Source organism: Schistocerca gregaria, chromosome 7 (genome assembly GCF_023897955.1).
Source record: "Schistocerca gregaria isolate iqSchGreg1 chromosome 7, iqSchGreg1.2, whole genome shotgun sequence".
Taxonomy (NCBI): domain Eukaryota; kingdom Metazoa; phylum Arthropoda; class Insecta; order Orthoptera; family Acrididae; genus Schistocerca; species Schistocerca gregaria.
Window position 1 is genome coordinate 534,247,226 of NC_064926.1, and position 22,087 is coordinate 534,269,312.

General features: G+C 41.7%; 2 protein-coding genes across 4 annotated transcripts in view; one reads left to right on the forward strand and one right to left on the reverse strand.

The window, feature by feature from the left end:
* LOC126282029 (FGFR1 oncogene partner 2 homolog) overlaps window positions 1-9,990 on the reverse strand; it is a 74,669-nt gene extending 64,679 nt beyond the window's left edge. Inside the window, exons 1-2 of one of the 2 annotated variants that reach the window (XM_049981435.1) lie at window positions 9,589-9,990; window positions 9,370-9,504 (exon numbers count right to left, since the gene is read on the reverse strand). In XM_049981435.1, coding sequence (XP_049837392.1) covers window positions 9,370-9,504 — 135 coding nt within the window. In that variant the 5' untranslated portion in view covers window positions 9,589-9,990. The remainder of the gene's footprint in view (window positions 1-9,369; window positions 9,505-9,588) is intronic. The other variant, XM_049981436.1, reaches the window with a different exon arrangement.
* LOC126282028 (myotubularin-related protein 6) overlaps window positions 9,905-22,087 on the forward strand; it is a 428,326-nt gene continuing 416,143 nt past the window's right edge. The window contains exon 1 of one of the 2 annotated variants that reach the window (XM_049981431.1): window positions 9,905-10,065. In XM_049981431.1, the coding sequence (XP_049837388.1) occupies window positions 10,042-10,065 (24 nt within the window). In that variant the 5' untranslated portion in view covers window positions 9,905-10,041. The remainder of the gene's footprint in view (window positions 10,066-22,087) is intronic. The other variant, XM_049981432.1, reaches the window with a different exon arrangement.

The window sequence follows — 22,087 nt, forward strand, 5'->3', positions numbered from 1 at the left end:
TAGGCAATGCAAACTACTTTGAAGCTCATGTCACGGTCAAACCCACTGCTCGGCCTATGTTTTTTCAGGCTCTGCCCATTCCTGTGGCCCTTGGTGATCAGGTCAAACGGGGATCTTGCTTCCTGTCACTCCCTGTGAGTGGTCCTCTCCTGTCGTCGTTGATAAGCCAAATGGCGATATTCGTCTCTGTGACGATTTCAAAGCCACTGTAAATGCTCGATGTCTTATCGACACTTACCCTATGCCTCGACCTGAAGAATTGTTCACTGAACTTGCTGGAGGCCAGTATTTTTCTAAACTTGACCTGTCAGAAGCTTATCATCAACTTCCTCTCGACGCTGCTTCCCGGTAGTTTCTGGTCCTTAACACGCCTTTCAGTCTCTATCAATACCAACGACAGCCATTCGGGTTGCCAGCGCCCCTGCTCTCTTTCAGCGATTCTTGGCACAATTATTGCTCACTGTCCCTGGGTGTATAAATTACCAGGAAGACACTGTTGTCACTGGCTCCACCACTGATGAACATCTTCACTATCTCCGCACACTTTTTCATGTCTTACAGACTGCCAGTCTTAAGTTTAACTTTCAGAAATCAAAATTTTTTCAGGCATCTGTCACGTACTTCTGGTTTCAACTCTCTCGGGATGGTATTCGTTCGCTTCAGCAAACTGTCACTGCGATTGATGCCCTTCCTTGCCCTACATCTGTTAAGGAACTGCAGGACTTCTTGGGGAAAATAGCATACTATCACACGTTTTTACCACCTGCTGCTTCGGTGGCTCAGCCGTTGCATCACCTGTTGCATAGAAACACGCCTTTTCACTGGTCCACGTCATGCAATGAGGCTTTCCAGAAATTGAAGACTATGCTGAAACAGGCCCCGCACCTGGATACTTATTGAACTGGCCAACATCTTGTTCTTGCCACAGATGCCTCTCAATATGGGGTTGGTGCAGTCCTTGCACGCTGTTTTTCTGACGGTTTTGAACAACCCATAGTTTATGCCTCCAAAAAGCTCACGGATGCCCAACCAAAGTATTCTCAAATTGAGAAAGAAGCTTTGGCCATTATTTATGCTCTTCATAAGTTTGGTGTTTTTCTCTATGGATCCAAATTTCATCTTGTTACGGATCACAAACCACTTGTTTCCTTGTTTCATCTATCAATGTCACTTCCAGACAAGGCTACACACCGCCTCCAGCGTTGGGCTCTTTACTTGTCTCGTTTCAATTATGAGATTCATTTCCGGTCGACGGCTCAACATGCGAATGCTGATGCACTGTCTCGCCTTCCCATGGATCCCGATCTGGCATTCAATAGGGACAAACTTTTGTGTTTCCACCTGGATGTTGCCAAGCAGTGGGATGTGGACGAGTTCCCCATCACCGGGGACCAGCTGGCGGCTGCTACGGATTCTGACCCTACCCTCTCCCGGGTTTTACGCTGTATTCAGAAGGGTTGACCAGATTGTCCATCTGCTAAGACTTCTGATCCGTTTTGCATTACCGCCTCACGGCTAGCGATGGTATTATCCTCCTTTCCACCGAAAATGCTTCGCCGCGTGTTGTGGTACCTGCGTCTTTGCGTTCTTCGGTCTTGCGCCACCTTCACCAAGGGCACTGGGGTGTCTCTCGCACAAAATCTCTGGCGCGCTGTCATGTGTACCACCCCGGCATCAACTCTGAAATCGCACACATGGTCACTGCCTGCGGCCCTTGTGTGTCACAGGCCGCCGCCCCGAAGTCATCTTTGTCACCGTGGCCTTTGCCTGTGAAGTCCTGGGAGCGTATTCATGCTGACATTGTGGGACCTTTTTTTAGGTACTTCTTGGCTTCTTGTTATTGACGCCTACTGTAACTTTCCTTTCTTAGTCCGTTGCACGTCACCTACCACCGCAGCAACCACCAATGCTCTAGCTCGCATTTTCTCTTTGGAAGGCCTTCCATCTACTCTTGTTACTGATAATGGTCCGCAATTTGCCTCTTCCGATTTTGCGGATTTTTGGGCCCGTCACGGCGTCATGCACGTCACGGCCCCTCCATTCTATCCACAGTCAAATGGTGAGGCTGAACGACTGGTCCGCACATTGAAGGCTCAGATGAGGAAACTCCTGACTTCTTCTGCTGATGATAATGCGTTTCTACAATTTCTGGCTTCTTACTGTTTCACCCCCATGGGCAACCACAGCCCGGCTGAGCTCTTACATGGCCGACAGCCCCACACGCTACTTCACCTTCTGCGGCCTTCGACCTCAAGGCCGCGGGTGCCTTCGCTTGGTCGGTTCACTGCCGACCTTGTATGGGTACGGGGATATGGCAGGTGGCCAAAATGGAGTCCTGGCCGCATCTTACGACACTGTGGTTTACACCTGTATGAAATCCAGAAGGACACAGGTGTTGCAGTGCATCATTCGAACCAGCCTCGGCCTCGTGTGCCGGCAACACCTGCTCCGGATGCCGCTACACCACCTTCCGCTCTACCTGACGCTCGGGATACTGGAGTCTCTCGTTACTCACAACGCAGTCCTCTCACCATCATATCAGTGTCAGCACAAGAACTGACGCCACCAGGAGACATGCCCATGCAGGAACCAGATGATCATCATCTGTCGGAGCAACTCTACTCGCCTCCTTCTCCTACGGGCGCGGACACATTGCCCATGTCTCCTGTTATAACAACCGGACTTGCCGTAACCGGTAGATTGGTGCATGGGGCCCCAGCAGATTCGACCCCCACATCTCTTGTCATCTCGACCCGTTATCATCGGGGACACTTCCGTCTGTACGGGAAGCCTCCTCCTCGAGACTTTACGGCCAGTCAAACAACACCTATGGACATTAGCAATCTACAGACCACCTCCATCAAGACCTGTGCAACAAATTCAAAGGGGGGAAAGTGTTGTGACTCGCCGATCTTTTAAAGTGCCGCCGTGCAGTTTGGCATGTCCTCTACATACGGTGCTGTCTGCCAGCCATGCAGCAGCAACAGCACCACCTAAGCGGCCAGCCAGCCAGCAGCCGCTAGACTTGGACTCAGTTACGATTTGACTGTTAAAGTGTACACACGTCTTACTCTGTTTACTTGATCTGTGACTTTCATGTATTGCATCTTCCTTGAAATATATTTGTTCAACTTGAAGTTATAACACAGAACAACAAAGGAAACAAGCAACACTTACAGGCTACTCATGTTTTTAAGATTCTAGTTCAGACTGGTCAGTACTGTTGTGGAGAGTCAGTATGGAGGCAGAAGAGTTTTCTAGTGGTGCTTTTGTTCAAACAAGTTGCGCTATTGGTAGAGCACAATCATCTGAATGTCATAAAACAACATACGCAACAAAATGTGGCATTCGCTTTGTACTGTATGACCTGGACGAATTGGACCAAGATTTTTTGCTATGGAGATTCGGGATACACCCCGTGGGCACAAGAACTACAGTTCCAGGAAACTTTAGTCTTTGTTATCATCATATGAAAGTGTTTCTGGATAAGTATTGTTTCCTACAAAGAAGTTGTTTTGATCCATTTCGGATTCATAAGAAGACAGTGAAGTATAGCCTCAGAGAAATTGATATAAAATCAGTATTGAAAGTGAATCAGTATATAGGGCTTAACAAGAAACCAGGACAAAACTTATGTTCCAGGTGTGTTACACTGCTAAAAAATTAAGAATATTCTGATAATTTACATGACAGTGACGAAGAGTATCACACACCTACAATCACAGCGGATGAGCAATTAAATACTTCAGTGACTGCTTTTGGTTTGTCTCCAATGAAGACACAGACAGTTGGAAAAAGAGACAGGCCCAGTTATGGTAGAAGAAAATTACAAGAAGCTCAAATGGAATTAAAACACAAAATAGCTGACACACTAATGGTGGAAGAAGAACCACCTGCTCCAAAGGAACAGAAATCGTGCCAGAAATGCTCCGATTTGAACAAAATTGTGCACGATTTGAAAGAAAAATGTGCTATATCCACATGCCAGAAAAATGTAGCTATTCTTACTCTTGCACCTTCCAGCTGGTCTCTTTACTACACTGCAAAGGAATTCAATGGTTCTACATATATCGCAAAGCAAGCTAGGAAAATAAAAGCAACCCATGGAGTGCTTCCACAACATCAGCAGGCTCAAAGTAAGCAATTGAGTTCAGAAATAAAGGTGCTAGTGTCGGAGTTTTATGAAAATAATGACTACAGCCAATTAATGCCTGGAAAATAAGACTATGTAACAGTGAAAATGGGAAATGAACATGTACAGATGCCAAAAAGACTGTTGCTATGCAACATATCAGAACTATATGTAGAATTCAAGGAAAAGTATCCCAATACCAAAGCAGGTTTATCATCTTTTTTCAATCTTCAGCCAAAACAGGTTTGCCTGTAAGTGCAAGGTGCACACACAATGTTTGTGTATGTGATACCCATTAAAATGCTAAGCTGATGTTTGCTGCTATAAAGGATTCTGGTCTGGATTACAAAGGTGCAATGAAGCTTCTAGTGTGTGACATCAGTTCCTACCAGTGCATGATACACAGGTGTGAAAAGTGTCCTGGTAAGGCAAATCTTGCAGACCACATGAATAACAAACTGTATGGTGAACTCTTTGTGGATGACGATGGACTTGTTTCTTATAAACAATGGACACACATGGGTCACACAAGTCTTGAAACAAAGCAAAGTACAGTGGAAGATTTTGTTGAATGTGTTGTCAAAAAATGGACAAACTGACCACACACAGCTTCACAACAGCAGCACAATCTATCTCCAGTTTTGTAAGGATAATTTGAAACAAGATGAAATTATAGTAATACTAGACTTTTCTGAAAATTGTGCATTTATAGTTCAATATGCCATCCAAGGATATCATTGGGACTACAGTCAGTCAAGCAACTCTCCAGCCATTTGTGATTTACTATAGAGGTGAATCAGGTGATGTGTCTGTCATGAACCTGTGTGTTTTTAGTGACTGTTTAATTCATGCTGCCATTGCAGTTCATATCCACATTCGCACTGTCATGGCATATGTGAAAAACAAACTGCCTCACATACATTTTGCGAAATATTTCAGTGATGGAGCAGTTAGTCAGTACAAAAATTGTAAAAATCTCAAAAAATTTATGCATGCATTACCATGATTTTCAGATTCACGCAGAATGGAATTTTTTTGCAACAAGTCATGGTAAAAATGTATGTGATGGTATTGGTGCCACTATTAAGCGCATGGCATCACGAGCTAGTCTGCAGCAGTCTACAGAAGGTCACATTCTAACACCTCTTCAATCATTTACCTGGGTACAGAAAAATATATCTGGCATACAATCATTCTATGTTTCGAAAGATAAGATAACGTCAGTCAAAGAGTTTCTAAAAAGCAGACTAGAACACGTTAAAACTGTTTCAGGCACAAGGAGCCATCATCACTTCTCTCCAGAGGACTCGGACAATGTGCAGATGAGCAGACTGTCCGATTATAACTATAGGTTCATGCACAACATGTGTCTTCACAGTATGTCTGACTCAGGATTCAGAAGCAAAAGCACCAACATACAACCAGGTTGTTATGTTATTGCTGTTTATGATGACAAATGGTACTTAGGATGTGTTTCAGAGTGCTGTGAAGCAGAAGGTGATGTATTTGTGAACTTCATGGCACCACAGGACCAGCAAGATCATTTCACTGGCCACGTTTGGCAGACAGTTGTTGGATTCCTTTTGAACATATTCTGATGACAGTTCCAGTTCCTACCACAGTGTCAGGAAGACAGAACAATTTGCCACTCAATGTACAGAGTACAGCAGCTAAAGTGTGGGGGAACTTCTGTTCGAAGCACAATCAACTGGTTTTTAGCAATTAATGTGCAGTAAACATTAATGATAGGTTGTGTTAATCTGTCTATATGTTGTTGCTTCGTGATTAAACAGTTGTTGGAGAGGATAAGAAGAGGCGGAACAGTTTAAAATATGTTTTTACAAAACTGTGTCTAGGAACAATGGCCACATCACAAAATACATCAACTTCCATTGTACACAAATGTCTCGCAATAACATGCTGAAATTTTGAGATATATATCATTATGGTCTACTTATGCAGTGTGTGAAATTTGGCTTGGATATCACTTTTCCCTTTTGTGCAACCACACTTCGAAGGTCCACCTTTTTCCATGTGATTTTTCAAATTTTTGTATTTTCGTGTGCATGTAACTCTGATTTTGCAAATTATATGGGCATGATGATTTCTGCGTGTGTTTAGGCCATGTTAAGCTTACCATACAAAATTTATACCCTTTTTGAGTGAATTAAATTTGGCACAGAGGACACCTACAATATGTACCTTTTAACATATTATATTTTTTAATCACATTTTGGAATTTTTTAATTTCCCTCAGAAATATGATGTTGGTGTTCCGATTCATGAAGTGTGTTCTCCAAATGGATGTTACTGGGTTGTAAAAATTTCACTGGACTGTGTCGAATAGTTCCAAAGTTATTAAGATCTGAAGTTGAGTCTGAAGATAGATTGCCAGATGCGAGTTGCAATTTCCGGGTCACGCCACCTTCTTTCACAAGTCATAAGTCTGGAACTAATTGGCAGGGGAAACTAATACTTTGCAAACGAGTGTTCCACACATGGTAGAATTAGTGTACTGAATTTCAGTCACATCTGAGACTATGAGCTGGAGCCCCTGGTTGAACTGACATGGAAGGACCCATTAACGTACAGCTCTGCAGGATTCATGGTGTCAATTCCCTCCAGCACCACTTCAGACATTAGTCCAAATCCATGAGACATTGTGTTGCGGCACTTCTGCGTGCTTGGGGAGGATCTATTTGATATTAGGTTGGTGTACCAGTTTCTTTGGCTCTTCAGTGTAATTCACATTTGTTCAGTTGCATTCAGCGTTCAACTGGTACAATATTTTGGCAACTGAGCATGCTGCCAAGGTTATAGTTATATGGTTAGCTAACAAGTTTATTTGCATGGCCATCCTCCGCAGCAAGTACAGAAATACTTGTTTTTTAAATAAAAAAAACTTTTCTTGGTGCAACTTAATTTGTTTTTTCCAGATGCATTTCACCTTTTTCTTGCTCCAAGGCATCTTCAGTGGGATAGTTTACTATGATCTGTGTTTCCTCTCATCTGGTCTGGAGGTCACACTACCACTTTATTTCTGAGAAATAAGCACAATTTTGTATTCCGAACTTTTTCACGCTGTTTACTATGTTTCTCCTTCTTTGTGGTGTACTATTATTCTTTTGTCGCTAGATATAGCTATATGTTCAAAAACTGTGCTTTTAAAAACGTAAACATTGCAACTCAATATTTACATTCTTAAAAGCAAAGTGTTCGAACAAAGGCTAGATTTAATGACAAAAAATAATGGTACACCACAAAAGGAGAAACATGAAGAACAGCGTGAAAAAGCTTGGAATACAAAATTGTGCTTATGTTTTGGAAATAAAGTGGTAGTGCAACCTCCAGACCAGATGAGAGGAAAAACGGATCACAGCAAAATGTGCCCATAGAAGATGCCTTAGAGCAAGAAAAAGGCAAAACATGTCTGGGAAAAATAAATTAAGCTCCAGCAAGAGAAGGCAGTTTTATTTACAAAACAAGTATATATGGTTAAATATGTGCAGAACACTTAAAGTAGAGCAAACAAATAAAATAAATACACACATGTGGTTTCAGCACCCAGTGATTTAGATCTCGGTTTTAAGAAGGGGTTAGAAGGGGTTATCCCATCATACAGAACAAACAGAAATCTACATCATCATTCACTCATTTTTATTGCATGGGTAGAAAACGTGAACAGCTTGGAAGGCGAATACAAAGAAATTGGACAGATTCAATTACTGGATCTGCCCACAATGGCTGATAGAGACAATGGACAATCTGGGAACTGAAGCAGATGATACGATATATGGACATTGGTTAAGATAACAGTGAGAAGCGAGATGGTTCAAAGAGCTAGTAATTTGGCAAAAGTGCCTGGAAATTCAATGCTCAGTGTTGTAATGAAGGGAGAAAGCTACTTAAATTGCATATCCTTGGTAAACCAAGAAAATAATAGCTATCATGTAGTACTGGTCACACACTTTTACTTTGGCCACGAGCAGGCGATTCTGGGAGCACAAGCTTATGATTGGTTCTTAGCACATTGGCTACTGAGGGAAGCCCTGGCCCCTCCTCCCAGTGCAGCCACCTTACAGTTTATAAAAGAAACAAACATGTACTGGATAAAAGTGTTGCAGAAGTGACACTAAAGTTTATGGTGAGTCACTAGAAGGACCATGTAAAGTTTCTTTAGTCTAATATTACCTGCTGTTAGGAACACCACCACAACATCATTAACATGATACATAGGCCTACAATGGTTACTTATTACTACAGTGAGCAATACTGTCACATAGCTAAGATTGGCAGTGAGTCTAAACATTCCAGAGTGGCACGAAATCAGTGAACTTCCACAACCAGAGGGCTCAATGTAAAGTGTGAAATCAGTATTTTGTCACCTTGTATTTTTCATAGTTGATATAACTTATATAAACATAACAAAAAGCTCTTATGGACACAATATGATTCAAAGTACCCTGAAATTTATATGTAACAGTTTTCCTGAATTCATATGGCAGGTTTAGTATTTATTTGTAACAGCCTAGCAGGTTCAGTATTTGTAAGAATAAGTATGTTGAATATAGTGCAAAAATAAACACAGGTCTACACTACAGATCAATCAGTTAGCACAGCATTTACCTCATGTTCACATTTGATAGTTCCACCCAATCGCTACCGAAGAGTCACCTCACAACCCAACTAAGATCTCAGGTTATGTAACATAAAAGTGTTGTCACAACCAAGGTTTCAATGGGGTTACTAGCACACTTCAGCTGACCAAGGCTGCTTTAATGGAATGAACTATGCAGCAATGTACCTAAGTGTAAATTGCAAGAAGAAAGCACTGACTGAGCGAAGTTCAGGTAACTGTATAAATCTGTGTTGTCTTGTGAATGATATGATTCCTGAAAAAGAACAAGAAGAAGAGGGCGACGGTTACTGTAATCAGATTATTGCCGAGTATACTAAGCAGATGAACGGCAGCTAAATGGTGTAATTTGACACTGCTCTGAAAGTAGTAGCTCTTCTGCTAGTTACTTTCATTATTTTATTTGAACCTTTCTACACTATCCATAATATTAACTGGAAGATAATACTATGCTGTCACAATCGTCTCAGCTGTAAATATTAAGAATGAGTGTTAGTCACCTACATAGCAAAATTAACTGTTATTCCTCCTCCGCCCCACCAAGCTAAGTGTTCCGTACTCGAAGTAATAGCTGTTAACTGGTGTTTGTAGATCTACTTACCTGCTTCATTGTGTCAATTTTCTGATACACGTTCTGTGCCTGTGACAGCAGAGCGTCCGCTGTTGTATCATGTTCCTTTAATCGGTTAGCTAGACGTTTGGCATCCAGAATAATTTGCTGTATTGTTAAAGACATCTGCGGAGTAAAAATTCTTTCAATGAGAGTAAGACCTCAAAATACGCAAACAGCTGATTTATGGAAACTTTTCATTCATCTGACCTCTTTCTTTATGTTGCCTACTACAAAACACAACACGCACTCATTTTTGGTGAACTGTGTGGTATCAATTTATCACATGAACAACAGCCTGTTGAAGTTACTGTCAGAGCTTTCCGAATCGTAGTTTAGTTTTATCTTTCAATATCTCTGAATCAGAGACGCACATACAACAGTATAGACTATAGACTATTGAGATGCTTAGGTATCAATCCTTGACATTGAAATAATTATTCGAAGTTCTCATCTGACAAAGATAACAACACAAATTTTCGAAGAAACATAGCAGTAACCACTGTAACAAAGATGCTTTCATACTGTTCGAGAGAATTTAATCGGAGGTGTTTACATTAAGATGGCGTAGGATTAGAGCGATATGTCAAAATATCAATGATTCTATTTAATTCACAGTGTGTGTAATGTTTTGAAAAGAAGGGGATTGACTGCTGCCGGACGATGGAGTTGATCAAGACACCTAAGGTACGTAAGGGGTGTATTGTTTCTAGTCAATAATAGTTGTACATATTTCCTTTTGTTTTATTAATACATTTTCCATTCAGTAACGTCAGATTTTGGTTGAAATACTTCTGACAGTATTCGTCGGAATCAAACGCCTCGAATCTGTCATCATTGATGTCGTTTACTGTGGGCGTCTGCTAAGTTAATGCGGCACATTTTCTTACGATAATGCCAAACAGTATGAAATAGTAGATAAATGTGAAGAAATCAGGATAGAGTGTAATTATACAGTGTACGCAGTTCTTTCGAGATAAACATTAACTTCAGTGATGTAAGGTACAGCATAAATTAGAAATTCCTAATATTATACCATTATTAAAGATTGGCTACTATTTATTTTTCTGGCAGATTTTGATCAAATTCAGCAGTTCCATTCGTGAGAAGAGAGAGGTAGCTCACTCGCTGACGTTATGTATTTTCATTGTTATTACCATTGTAGGAATTCGTAGAGGGCACATGAAGATGAGATGTGATCACAAAAACATGCATTTGAGAACTAATCTCGATACTAAATAAACGTTTCGTAACTGCACAGAATTAATAGAAGAAACAGTCTGTCATAAACTGCGCTTTTCAAACAGCAGTAAACTGTATGGTGATTAGAGTTTGAGACACTTGTGTTCCAAGATTTAATATTGCTCCAAGATAATCCGGGAGTTGTGTGGAAATATGTTCCAAATATGAAAATAAATCTTTTATGTAATATTTGTTTTGGGGCTCGTGAAAGTATTATTACAGTATAAAATAAACCACATTAGGACTAATACAGTAGTTGTTTTACAACAAAATAGCAATTTTCAGAGACTGCTTTCGGCCATAACTCAAGTCGTCATATGACTGTACCTGTCACTCATTAAGAACTGCAGTGGTAATTGAATGAAGGGACTATTTACCAACAAATTCATTAGTCTTATGGAATCGCAACAAACGGGATCAATGTAATGAAGTGCAGGCATATTTAAATGTGTATCATTATAGAATAATTCTAGTAAGTACTAATTACTTAAGATTGAGCGAACGAGAACATAAAAAAATGGAAGCTTGCAAACCTAAATAACCAGAAACTGATATTGTTTAATTAGTGGCTAAAACTTTGATGAAGCAGATGAGTACCATAGAGAGATTTCTTCCAATACTCAAGCGGAATTTGTTACTTTTAGCCTGCATTTTGTTTTTGGAGCCTTCAAACTTACTCTTTACAGGTATTTTACATTCATCTCCTCCACGGCTTATTATTGATGTACCAAACTTTGTCAGTTCTTCTCCTCGTAGGCTTATTATTGCAGTACCAAACTTTGTCAATAATTGCCAAACATACTACATTATTACCATATTACAAGTCTGCATCATTTGCCAGTCATGACTGGATGGACTCCGTCAAAATCATATAAATACATATGTATTTTTACTGTTTTTTTTTATATATATAACATATGATGAAAATTGTTCACAATAAGTCCATATATAACAGATAAGAAGAATATTATTTTGTCCAAGCACTCGATCACTGTTATATTGTTTCTCAAAGGAGTATAAAGTATGCTGTTTCAAGTCCTGTGCAATTTTCATACTGGGTGGTTATAATTAAAAATTAAAGTGCAGTTACTCACACAAGTACAGTGTGGGCTATAATTATTGTAGGGCAGCAGAACTTTGTAGATAATCTAACAAATTAATGCAGAACCAATTAACTTTGGGGGGGGGGGGCAGAATTGGACAACAGTCAGTTGCAAATCTGGCACTGAGCTTGCAAGAATGACATATAGAAATCTTTCCATATGTAATAGATTAGAGATGGGATGTAGGCAGAAAACGTCAAGCAAATGAGAGAGCCATTTTATTGTTACCCACCACATAATGCAATTTGATAAACATGAGCACTGTGGACGACGACAATATGTTACATGAATAAAAGAATGGTATAAACAGTTGCTTGCAGCAGTTCCAGTGGAAGCTGATAAAGGTTTGCTTGTATACTGGCCTTTAGATTAGGAAGAGATGGAACATGCCCCTATTAAATGTCTTTAGATACCCCAGAGGAAGAAGTTGCATGTATTAGAACACGCGACAATGAAGGCCAGGCATCTGGAAAGCCTCTGCAGACAACATGTTCGTGGACAGCTGCATTAAGCAGATTTTTCACTGGGTGAGCGACATGAGGGTCTTCCCCATCTTGCATGAGAACATTGGTTTCCCTACAGCTGTGCTCTTCTGCAGCTGTACAAGGAGGTCGTGATAGCTTGCTGACATCATGGTTCACTTGATAAGCCCTAGGTTTCATTACCACACCGTCTGGATCTTGTACAGGTACCAATGTAAAATAGACTGTAAAACTTTCCATATTGTTGACTGTGAGATAGAAAATTATTGTGGCACTTCACAAGCATTGGCATTAGCACTGGCACTGGCATTGGCATTAGCACTAGCACTGGCACTACCCGGGGAAGATGCCACATGGTTAATTACAGCAACAGCAACCTCATCAATAACTTCCACTGGCATAGACTGCTTTCCTCTTCTACCTGCCACATCAAGCTTACATATGTTTTCGAATTTTATCATAATCTACTTTAAACCATTTAATGACATTAGGCCTCTCCTCAGACCTTTCATTTGGCGATACTCTCTTGGTCCAGAACCGCAGTTGTTGCCGTTCACATAAAACAGTTTCACTAACAGCCAATGGTCTCTCTTCTCGATAGCTGTACTGTCACTCGCATTATGGCATGTCAAATGACAGCTTGGGTGTCATACAGTGTACAGCACCAGATTTGCACCTGTTGGCCACAATTGGAACTAACATGTTAACCAGCGTAAACTGATTACTGATTAACACATTAGCATATCTACTAAGTTTTGCTGCCACATAATATTAACAGCCCACACTGGACCTCTGTGATTAGTTGCGCTTTATATATACCTGTATATTAAAGAAACTTCCACATGGAAAAATATATTAAAAACAAAGATTCCGAGACTCACCAAGCGGGAAAGTGCCGGTAGACAGGCACAATAAATAAAACACACACACACAGAATTTCTAGCTTTCGCAACCGACGGTTGCTTCTTCAGGAAAGAGGGAAGGAGAGAGAAAGACGAAAGGATGTGGGTTTTAAGGGAGAGGGTAAGGAGTCATTCCAATCCCGGAGGCGGAAAGACTTACCTTAGGGGGAAGAAAGGATAGGTATATACTCGCGCGCGCACGCGCACACACACACACACACACACACACACACACACACACACACACACACACATCCATACATATACAGACACAAGCAGACATGACATCTCGTAAAATCGGGTGTACTGCCGGTGGTCCGCGTTTTCCCAACACGATATTTCGGCGTCTTCCTCAGGTGGTGCTCCCTATGCCATCCGCTCCCGCTGTGGCCATTTCTGTCGGTGGTATCAGTCTCTAGGCGCTTCCTCTTCGGTCCGCGCCCGTTGCGGCTCTCTTCTGAGGTAGCGGACGTCCCAAGGCGTTCCCTATTGGGTCCGCGCCCGATAGGCGCGATCCTAGCACTATCATGGCTCTGCTGAAGCTCCTTATGCTGTCCGCGACCGCGGCGAGTTTCTCTCATGGCCGAGCCATTGTCCTGGCCTTCTGAACCCAGTATGCGCCAGTGAGATGCGCTTCCTGTGGCATCCGGCTGTTGTTGGAGCTGCATATTATGATGGTCATCCTCCAAGGAGCTTGCTGCCGCCTGGTGTCGCGTATGCCTTTCTGGTCCGTTACTTATACCCTTGGACGTCTGCAGTTCATTCGTGGAGGATGGAACTTCCTTCCGTTGTTTCTGTAGTTGTTCCAAAGCACGATTCCACGCAGTACTAAGCTGATATCCTGCTTCTCCGTTGATCAAGTTCTCCGTCAGCTTGATTTCAATTGATTCATTAATGACACTAGCCCAGAATCGGGGGGTCTGCGCCAGGATCCTAGTTTTGTCATACTCCATGGTGTGCTCAAGGTCAAGGCAATGTTCTGCTATTGCAGATTTAGTTACCTGTTGTAACCTGGTGTGTCTCTGGTGTTCTTTACATCTTATGTAAGCCACAGTGGGCGCGGACGGCATAGGAAGCACCACACACCGCCCAGGCATAAATATGGGACGAGGTCAGCTCGCCAGCCAGTCTCAGGGAACACCTGATGAAGACGCCGAGTTACGACGTCGAAATATAGTGTTGGGAAGACGTGGACCACCGGCAGTACACCCGATTTTTACGAGATGTCAACAAATCGCCGGGAAAGTCTTAGAAATTACATTACAAGCAGACATATTTAAAGGCAAAGAGTTTGCCTTTAAATATGTCTGCTTGTGTCTGTATATATCTGTGTGTGTGTGTGTGTGTGTGTGTGTGTGTGTGTGTGTGTGTGTGTGTGTGTACCTATCCTTTTTTCCCTGGATTGGAATGACTCCTTACCCTCCCCCTTAAAACCCACATCCTTTCGTCTTTCCCTCTCCTTTCCTCTTTCCTGAAGAAGCAACCGTTGGTTGTGAAAGCTAGAAATTTTGTGTGTGTGTTTGTTATTTTATTGTGCCTGTCTACCGGCACTTTCCCGCTTGGTAAGTCTTGGAATCTTTGTTTTTAATATATTTTTCCTATGTGGAAGTTTCTTTCTATTTTTATCTTTTTACATTAATGGCAAGAGGCTGTTTGATCATGATATATAACACTGCTCTTTTTTGTATGCAGTTTTATACAATTAAAGTTTAATGTGAACAATTAGTGGTGAGTGCAATTTATTTCACCAGTTTCAAATAGATTGAAAGAGTGGCTGATAGTCATTCTATGAGATTTACACCCCAGTCTATTGACAGCTTAGTGAGGACACACATGTATTTCCCACAAGGCTATTAACCAATTGCTTAAAAATGTATTTTATGATTTTTGGGATACCTTAAAGTTTTACTGAGTACCCTGAAAAAATTTTACCTTAGATTTTTTTGTACCACTTAAAAAAAAGTTTCATAGGCCAGGTCAGGAGCACCATTCATTGACAGTGAACACAGATTTAAAGGATTTAAAATCATTCTGTGGTAATTAAGACCTGAAAAATGTGTTGAGTTAGGGAGTAATGCAACAACCACTATACCATTTTCTGAATATAGCTCAGAAAAGTGCTGTCATGTGAGATACATGATACACAATGAAAAATGATAGACCATTGGATTTATTGTTCAGTTATCCAAGGCAGGAGCACACATGGCATGTATTCTTAGGATATGGCACAAGATATCCAGCTATTTCAGATCGTCCAATCCTCGTGTTGTTAGTATCCCATTAGCTATTACATCAGGAATTCCCTTATACAAAAAGTAATAGGAAAAGTAAGCTTACCAGCAACAATTGCTATTTCCAGTAGAACCAGATTTTCTTTTTCATTATTTCAGCTTATTTGTAATCACACCTGAATTGAAAATTCTGGACCATCTGCTGTTTCCAAAATGTGTTTTCTCTCAAAATATGTTCTGTTCCTCCAAAACAGTTATGAATTTGTTGCCCAGTGACATTTTCACAGGAAGTTATCATGTTCAGGATGTCTTCTCATCAGGTGTTGATCCAGGATTCAGTTTCTCATTGTCACATCCCCCCTCTCTCTGGTCAAACACTTTACCATCATCCCAAGATTAAAAGTTCCACAAATGTGTAGAATTTTAATAACAGCAAAAATAAAGTACAGAAATGTTGTAATAGAATTATTATTATGTATTTACATGGGTAGTTAGTACACTATTTGGATCTGCACCAGCTTTCCATAAATATTGTACACCATTTTCCTTATGTTTTCCACTGGTAACTGGGTCTTGTCTTTTTATTTTACTTATTTTCTATACACGGACAAGAAATATTCTTTTTTGATACTGGGTCGTACACTTCTGCAGTTGACAAATGCCAGTGAACTAGAATATTTTCATCTTCCTCAGTCATTATAACAGCAAAGACCAAAGTTAAACTATTTGGGACATCTGTGACTTACTTTATTACACAATACTGCCTTTGGCGTACCAAACTTCTTGGCTATGGTAGCCTTTGTGGTGCCAGCCCAGATAACTTAAACAGATTCAGTTGCAACATAGTCACGCAGGAGATCTGCGACCACAATGTAAACTTGAGAGGACTTGTGTCAGTGCACAATAGGTCACGAGCTCAAAACATTTTTCACTATGTTACCATATTTTGGGCACAGCCCACCTTCAGAACATCAAACAGAGTAGCTTTCATACAAAGAATGGGGTCACATCCTAAATGGATGGATGGAACACCATTCTTTGTACAAAGACTATTCTATTTGACATCCTGAGGATAGGCTGCACCTGAAATGTGTCAAAGTAATAAAAAAAGAGTTTTGAACAAGTGGTCAGTTTACTTCTAGTGACCTGCTCAGCACTGACAAAGTCCTCTCAAACTCACACTGCTTTAGTCATTTGTTGAGGTTTGTAGTTTCTCAGTTGTTCAAGTGATTGACACCATGTCAAGGACTAGAGACAAGATTCAGAGAAATAAAATTCCAAGAGCAGAATTCATTAACTGCAAATGCCATTAGAGGATAAGTTCTGAGGCCTGTTTCAACTTGCTGACTGCTGTCTGCAAGACAATACGAGGAGTCTTCTATGATTGTGGGAACATGTGATCAGCATGTCATCAGGCACTCGAGCTATTAATATCAGTAGATGAATCCTGATGCTGCCACTGCATCTTTATTCAAGCAGATCATCGTTTGGTGTCAAGAGTTTGAATTGATTCTGTTCCAGACCACCTTTCTTCAGTAGTAGTCTGAGGAGCTACCAGGAACTGAACCAAGGTGCTTCTGTATCATAGGCAACGAAGCTAACTCTTCAGCTATATAGGCAGTCTAGGAATTTATAATGTAATTAATTTTCGTCACTGATAGGCTGTAAGAATCTCAATGTTCTTTGTGTGCTAGCTATTGGTGTGTAGAGTGTGGAGAATTACGATAGTGTCTTGGCCCTACATCTGGATCATGAAGATATTACGATTTCCACCCAAATGACAGGTCACTGCCAGACCTCACTCAAGAAAAAGTTGCGCACTGGATTACAGAACGTGCTGCTATGCACAAAATGCCCAACTTCAATGGCTACTACAAAATATGTACCATCTGAATACTCCACTTTCAATACCAGGTCCTCTGAACTACATAGTTGGGAATTGTCCTTCAGACACTTCCTTTCATACCACAGTCTGGTCTCAGTGTTTGCTAGCTCCAGTGCCCTTGCCTCCCACTTAACTCCATTGATTTACTCACACATTTCTCTCCCTCATTGTCATGCATTTCACCTGAACAGTCTGCCAGGTTCCTTCCAATTATGTTGCCTCCAAGCAGTTCCTTAAAGATGCTGCATTGTATTGTAGGAGCAGAGGGAAATGTCACCACATTCTCCATTGTTGTTGATCCACTGCAGTATACTGTAGGCACAGAATAATTTTCTAGGCACTTTTTTAGTGAGTTAGTGTTACAAAGACAGTGTTTTGCCTAATGACTGTCTTTGTAGGGTCTAAGATGGCACACTGAGTTATAAACCATAATTGACACTGTTGTCAGTGTCAGTTACAAAACTCATATTCACATACATGTTCACACCAGCACTAAGCGTTGAGTTCCTCGTTGTGGGACAGCATGCACATTCATGCTTCTCTTAGTTTGGGCATGTTGCTTTTTCTGTTTCTGACCTTGGGGAGCAGCTGTATTCAAATGCTCTAGGCTACCATTTTAATATACTTTTTTTTCTAAAGTGGCATTAGTCCATTCTTTTAAAACAGTGTGAGATCACTTATACAAATAAATTAATTGCAAATTATATGGTATGTCATTTGTGCAGAAAGCTCACTCATTGAACAGTGGCATAAAATTGTATTCACAGCTGTTCGTGGCACCTGACTGTTAGGCATAACAGTCATATGCTAGTGTATTGTTGGGAGGATAATTGGTAGTCTAGTGTGAGCCACTGATGATACATGCTGTCCAGGAGGATCTAGTCTGAGCCTACAGAGGTACCCGCTGCTGAGAACATGTTAAATATTATGAAGAGGTGTGAAAATGTATGTGCTGACTCAACACTAATTGGCAGTGTTATTCATTTGCATATTCATGATGAATTTCCCATAAGCAGCGAAAGACTGAATAAAATTCTCCTTATGAAATGTACATGTATAAGCGTACTCCATAAGGCACCTTAGAGTTTATCAATGAATGAATGAATTAATTAATTTTCAGGTTTGTGTGAGGCAAGGTATGAGATAAGCAAATCATAACATCATAATCTACATACTGTAATAAAAATAAAGTATCATTATAGAGAGTAATGTATTAAAGTAAAAACAAACAATGGAAAATCCAGGATGAACTGTAACAGTATTATGAAAAGGGTAGTTGCTGCTCACCTTATAGCAGAGATACTGAGTCACAGATAGGCACAGCAAAAAGACTGTCAAAAAATAAGCTTTCAGCTAACAAGGCTTTTGTCAAAAATAGAACACACACACACACACACACACACACACACACACACACACACACACACACACACACACACACACACACACCTACAGCTCACACACACATGACCACAGTCCATGGCTAATGAAGCCAGATGATGATCAGCAGCAGCAGTGCATGATGGGAAACAATTGGGTGGTGGTAAGGAGGAGGCTGGTTCAGGGAAAGGGAGAGATTGCAGGGATGGGGGATAGTGAAGTGTCACTGGGGAGCGTGTTAGGATGAAGTGGAGAGAGGGTAGAGCAACTAGATGCAGTTGGGTGAGGAGGGGGAGGGTGGAAAAGGAGAGGAGTAAAAAGTCTGGGTGCATTGGTGGAATAGAGGGCTGAGTAGAGCTGGAAAGGGAATAGGGAAGGGGCTAGATGGGTGAGGACAATGACTAATGAAGGTTGAGACCAGGAAAGTTACAGCAGCTTAGGATATATTGCAGGGAGAGGTTCCACCTGCGCAATTCAGAAAAGCTGGTGTCAGTGGGAAGGATCCATATAGCACAGGCTTTGAAGCAGTCATTGAAATGGAGAATATCGTGTTGGATGGCATGCTCAGCAACAGGGTGCAGGGTGGTCCAGTTGTTTCTTGGCCACAGTGTCGGTGGACATTCATGTGGACAGACAACTTAGTGGTTACTACTTAACTTGTAGATCACATAACTGGTTTCACAGGTGGCCCTGCCTTTAATGGGATGGGTGATGCTTGTGACAGGACAGGAATAGGTGGTGATGGAAGGCTGTATGGGACAGGTCTTGTATCTAGGTCTATCACAGGCATGTAGGAGTTGGGAGCAGGGGTTCTATAGGAGTGGATGAGGATATTGTGTAGATTTGGTGGGCAGTGGAATACCACTGTGGAATAGGTGGGAAGGATAGTGGGTAGGACATTTCTCATTTCAGGGCATGATGAGAGGTTATCAAAACCCTGTCAGAGAATGTAATTCAGTTGCTCCATTCCTGGGAGGTACTGAGTTAAGAGTGGAATTTAGCCCACCCTATAAAACTCACTCCCACTATCACACAGAATCCAGGACCTAAACAGATCTGAAACACTGTCATGAACCTTTCCTCCAAAAGTCTGAGCCCCACAAAAATATCACTCCTTTCCAAAGGGGCTTCACTCTGATTGTCATACTGGACTTGTTCAAGACCTTGTCTCCTTCTCCCGGCCCCTACAGTGGAAACACTTTTTCGCCACCAGCCCTACCAATCAGGCTCAACCAAAGACCAGTGTTGAATCCTGCCTGACTTAGTTCATTCCTCCATCCAACCATGATCTGCCCCCACTGCCTCCAAATCACCCTCTGTTAACTTTCCAGAATTTCTTAACCTCGAACCTAGCCTTACCATTATTCCCCAAATCTGTCAACATGCAAACTAATCTTACATCTGCAAAAAGAACTGCAGTCCACCACCTAAAAATGGATCCTGACCTTATAACCCTACCTGCAGGCAATATCTCCACTGCTGTTATTTTGAACCACAAGGATTACTTAGTAGAACTCTGCCACCTGTCAGATGTCCACCTAGAAACCTTGCCACAGTGACTCCAATCCAGAAATCCAGCAGGGGCTCCAGTCTCTCCTGAAATCCTTAGGCCCATTTCAAAACCTCTCCCCAGAGTCCATTTGTCTCCTCACCCCTACCACTCCCTGTACTCCTACCTTCTACATGCTTCCTAAGTCTATAAACCCAACTACCAAAGACACCCCGTTGTGACCTGTTACTGTGCCCCCACTGAGAGAATCTCTGCTCTCAAGGACCAGCACCTTCAGCCTATTACATGGAATCCAAACTCTTATGTAAAATATACCAACCATTTCCTCCACACCCTCTCCACAGTTCCTGTTCCTTTACCACACTGTGCCCTGCTCATCACTATTGATGTATCTCCCTTTAAACTAATATCCCTAATGCCCATGGCCTTACCGCTATTCAACACTAACCTTTCCCAACGCCCGATGGGTTCCAAACCTATTACCTCTTTCCTGATGTCCACGACCACTATGTCATCATCCACAATTACCTCTCCAGTGAAGGCATTAACTACAAACAAATCTGGGGTATGGGCATGGGCACTTGTGTGGCACCATTGTGTGCCAACCTGTTCATGGTCCATCTAGAGGAATCCTTCCTAAACATCCAGAATCTTAAACCCTTCACCTGGTTCAGATTCATTGATGGTATCTGTGCAATCTGGATCGAGGGCGAGGATGCCCTATCCACGTTCCTCCAGAACCTCAACAGCTTCTCTCTCATTCGCTTCACCTCATCCTACTCAACCCAACAAGCCACCTTCTCCCCCATTTGCTTCACCTCATCCTACTCAACCCAACAAGCCACCTTCTCCCTCATTTGCTTCACCTCATCCTACTCAACCCAACAAGCCACCTTCTTAGAAGTTTGACCTGCACTTCAAAGATGGCATATCAAACCCACTAACCACCAGCAATGCCTCCACTTCTTCAGTTGTCACCTGTTCCATATAAAGAAGTCCTTTCCATACAGCCTAGACACCGACAGCTGTCGCATTTACAGTGACAAGTTGGCCCTCTCAAAAGATATCGAGGATCTCATTGATGCCTTTACAGACAATAATTATTCTCCCAACCTAGTGCATAAACATATCCCCCGTGCCTTATCTTTCCAGTCACCCAACACCTCCTGAAGTCTCACCGTGCGGCCGCAGAACAGCATTCCCCTCGTAACTCGGTACGACCCAGGACTGAAGCAGCTGAATTACATTCTCCGCCAGGGTTTCAACTACCTCTTGTCATGCCCTGAAATGAAATGATAAATGTCCTGCTCACTATCCTTCACACCCCTCCTACAGTGGTATTCTGCTGTCCACTGTGGTATTCTGCTGTACTTGTCCATCCCTACACAACACCTGCTCCCAACCGCTCACCTCATGACTCATATTCCGATAATAGACACAGATGCAAGACGCGTTGCATACATGCTCCCACCACCACCTATTCCAGTCTGGTCACAAACTACACCTATCCCATCAGAGACGGGGCTAACTGTGAAACCGGTTACGTGAGCTAAGCTGCAACCACTGTGCTGCATTCTATGTGGGCATGATAACCAAAACATTGTATGTCCTCTGAATGGCTACCGACAAACGGTGGCCAAGAAACAACTGGACCACCCTGTTGCTGAGCATACTGCCTAACATGAGATTCTACATTTCGGTGACTGCTTCACAGCCTGTACTGTATGGATCCTTCCCACCAACACCATCTTTTTTAATAAAATAAGTTAGAAATTGCTAATTTAAAAAAAATGTACTGCTCCTGTTGGAGGCTTAATATTTACCACTCTTGATTACATTGGTATTTTTCAAGTAATGTAGTTACCTACTTCTATGAATACTGAACCATATTTGCAGTACATTACCTCTTGTAATGCAGCATTAAAATGAGCATTGCTACTCCCCATTTGGTTAACAAGTTTTTTGTTCTGGTTG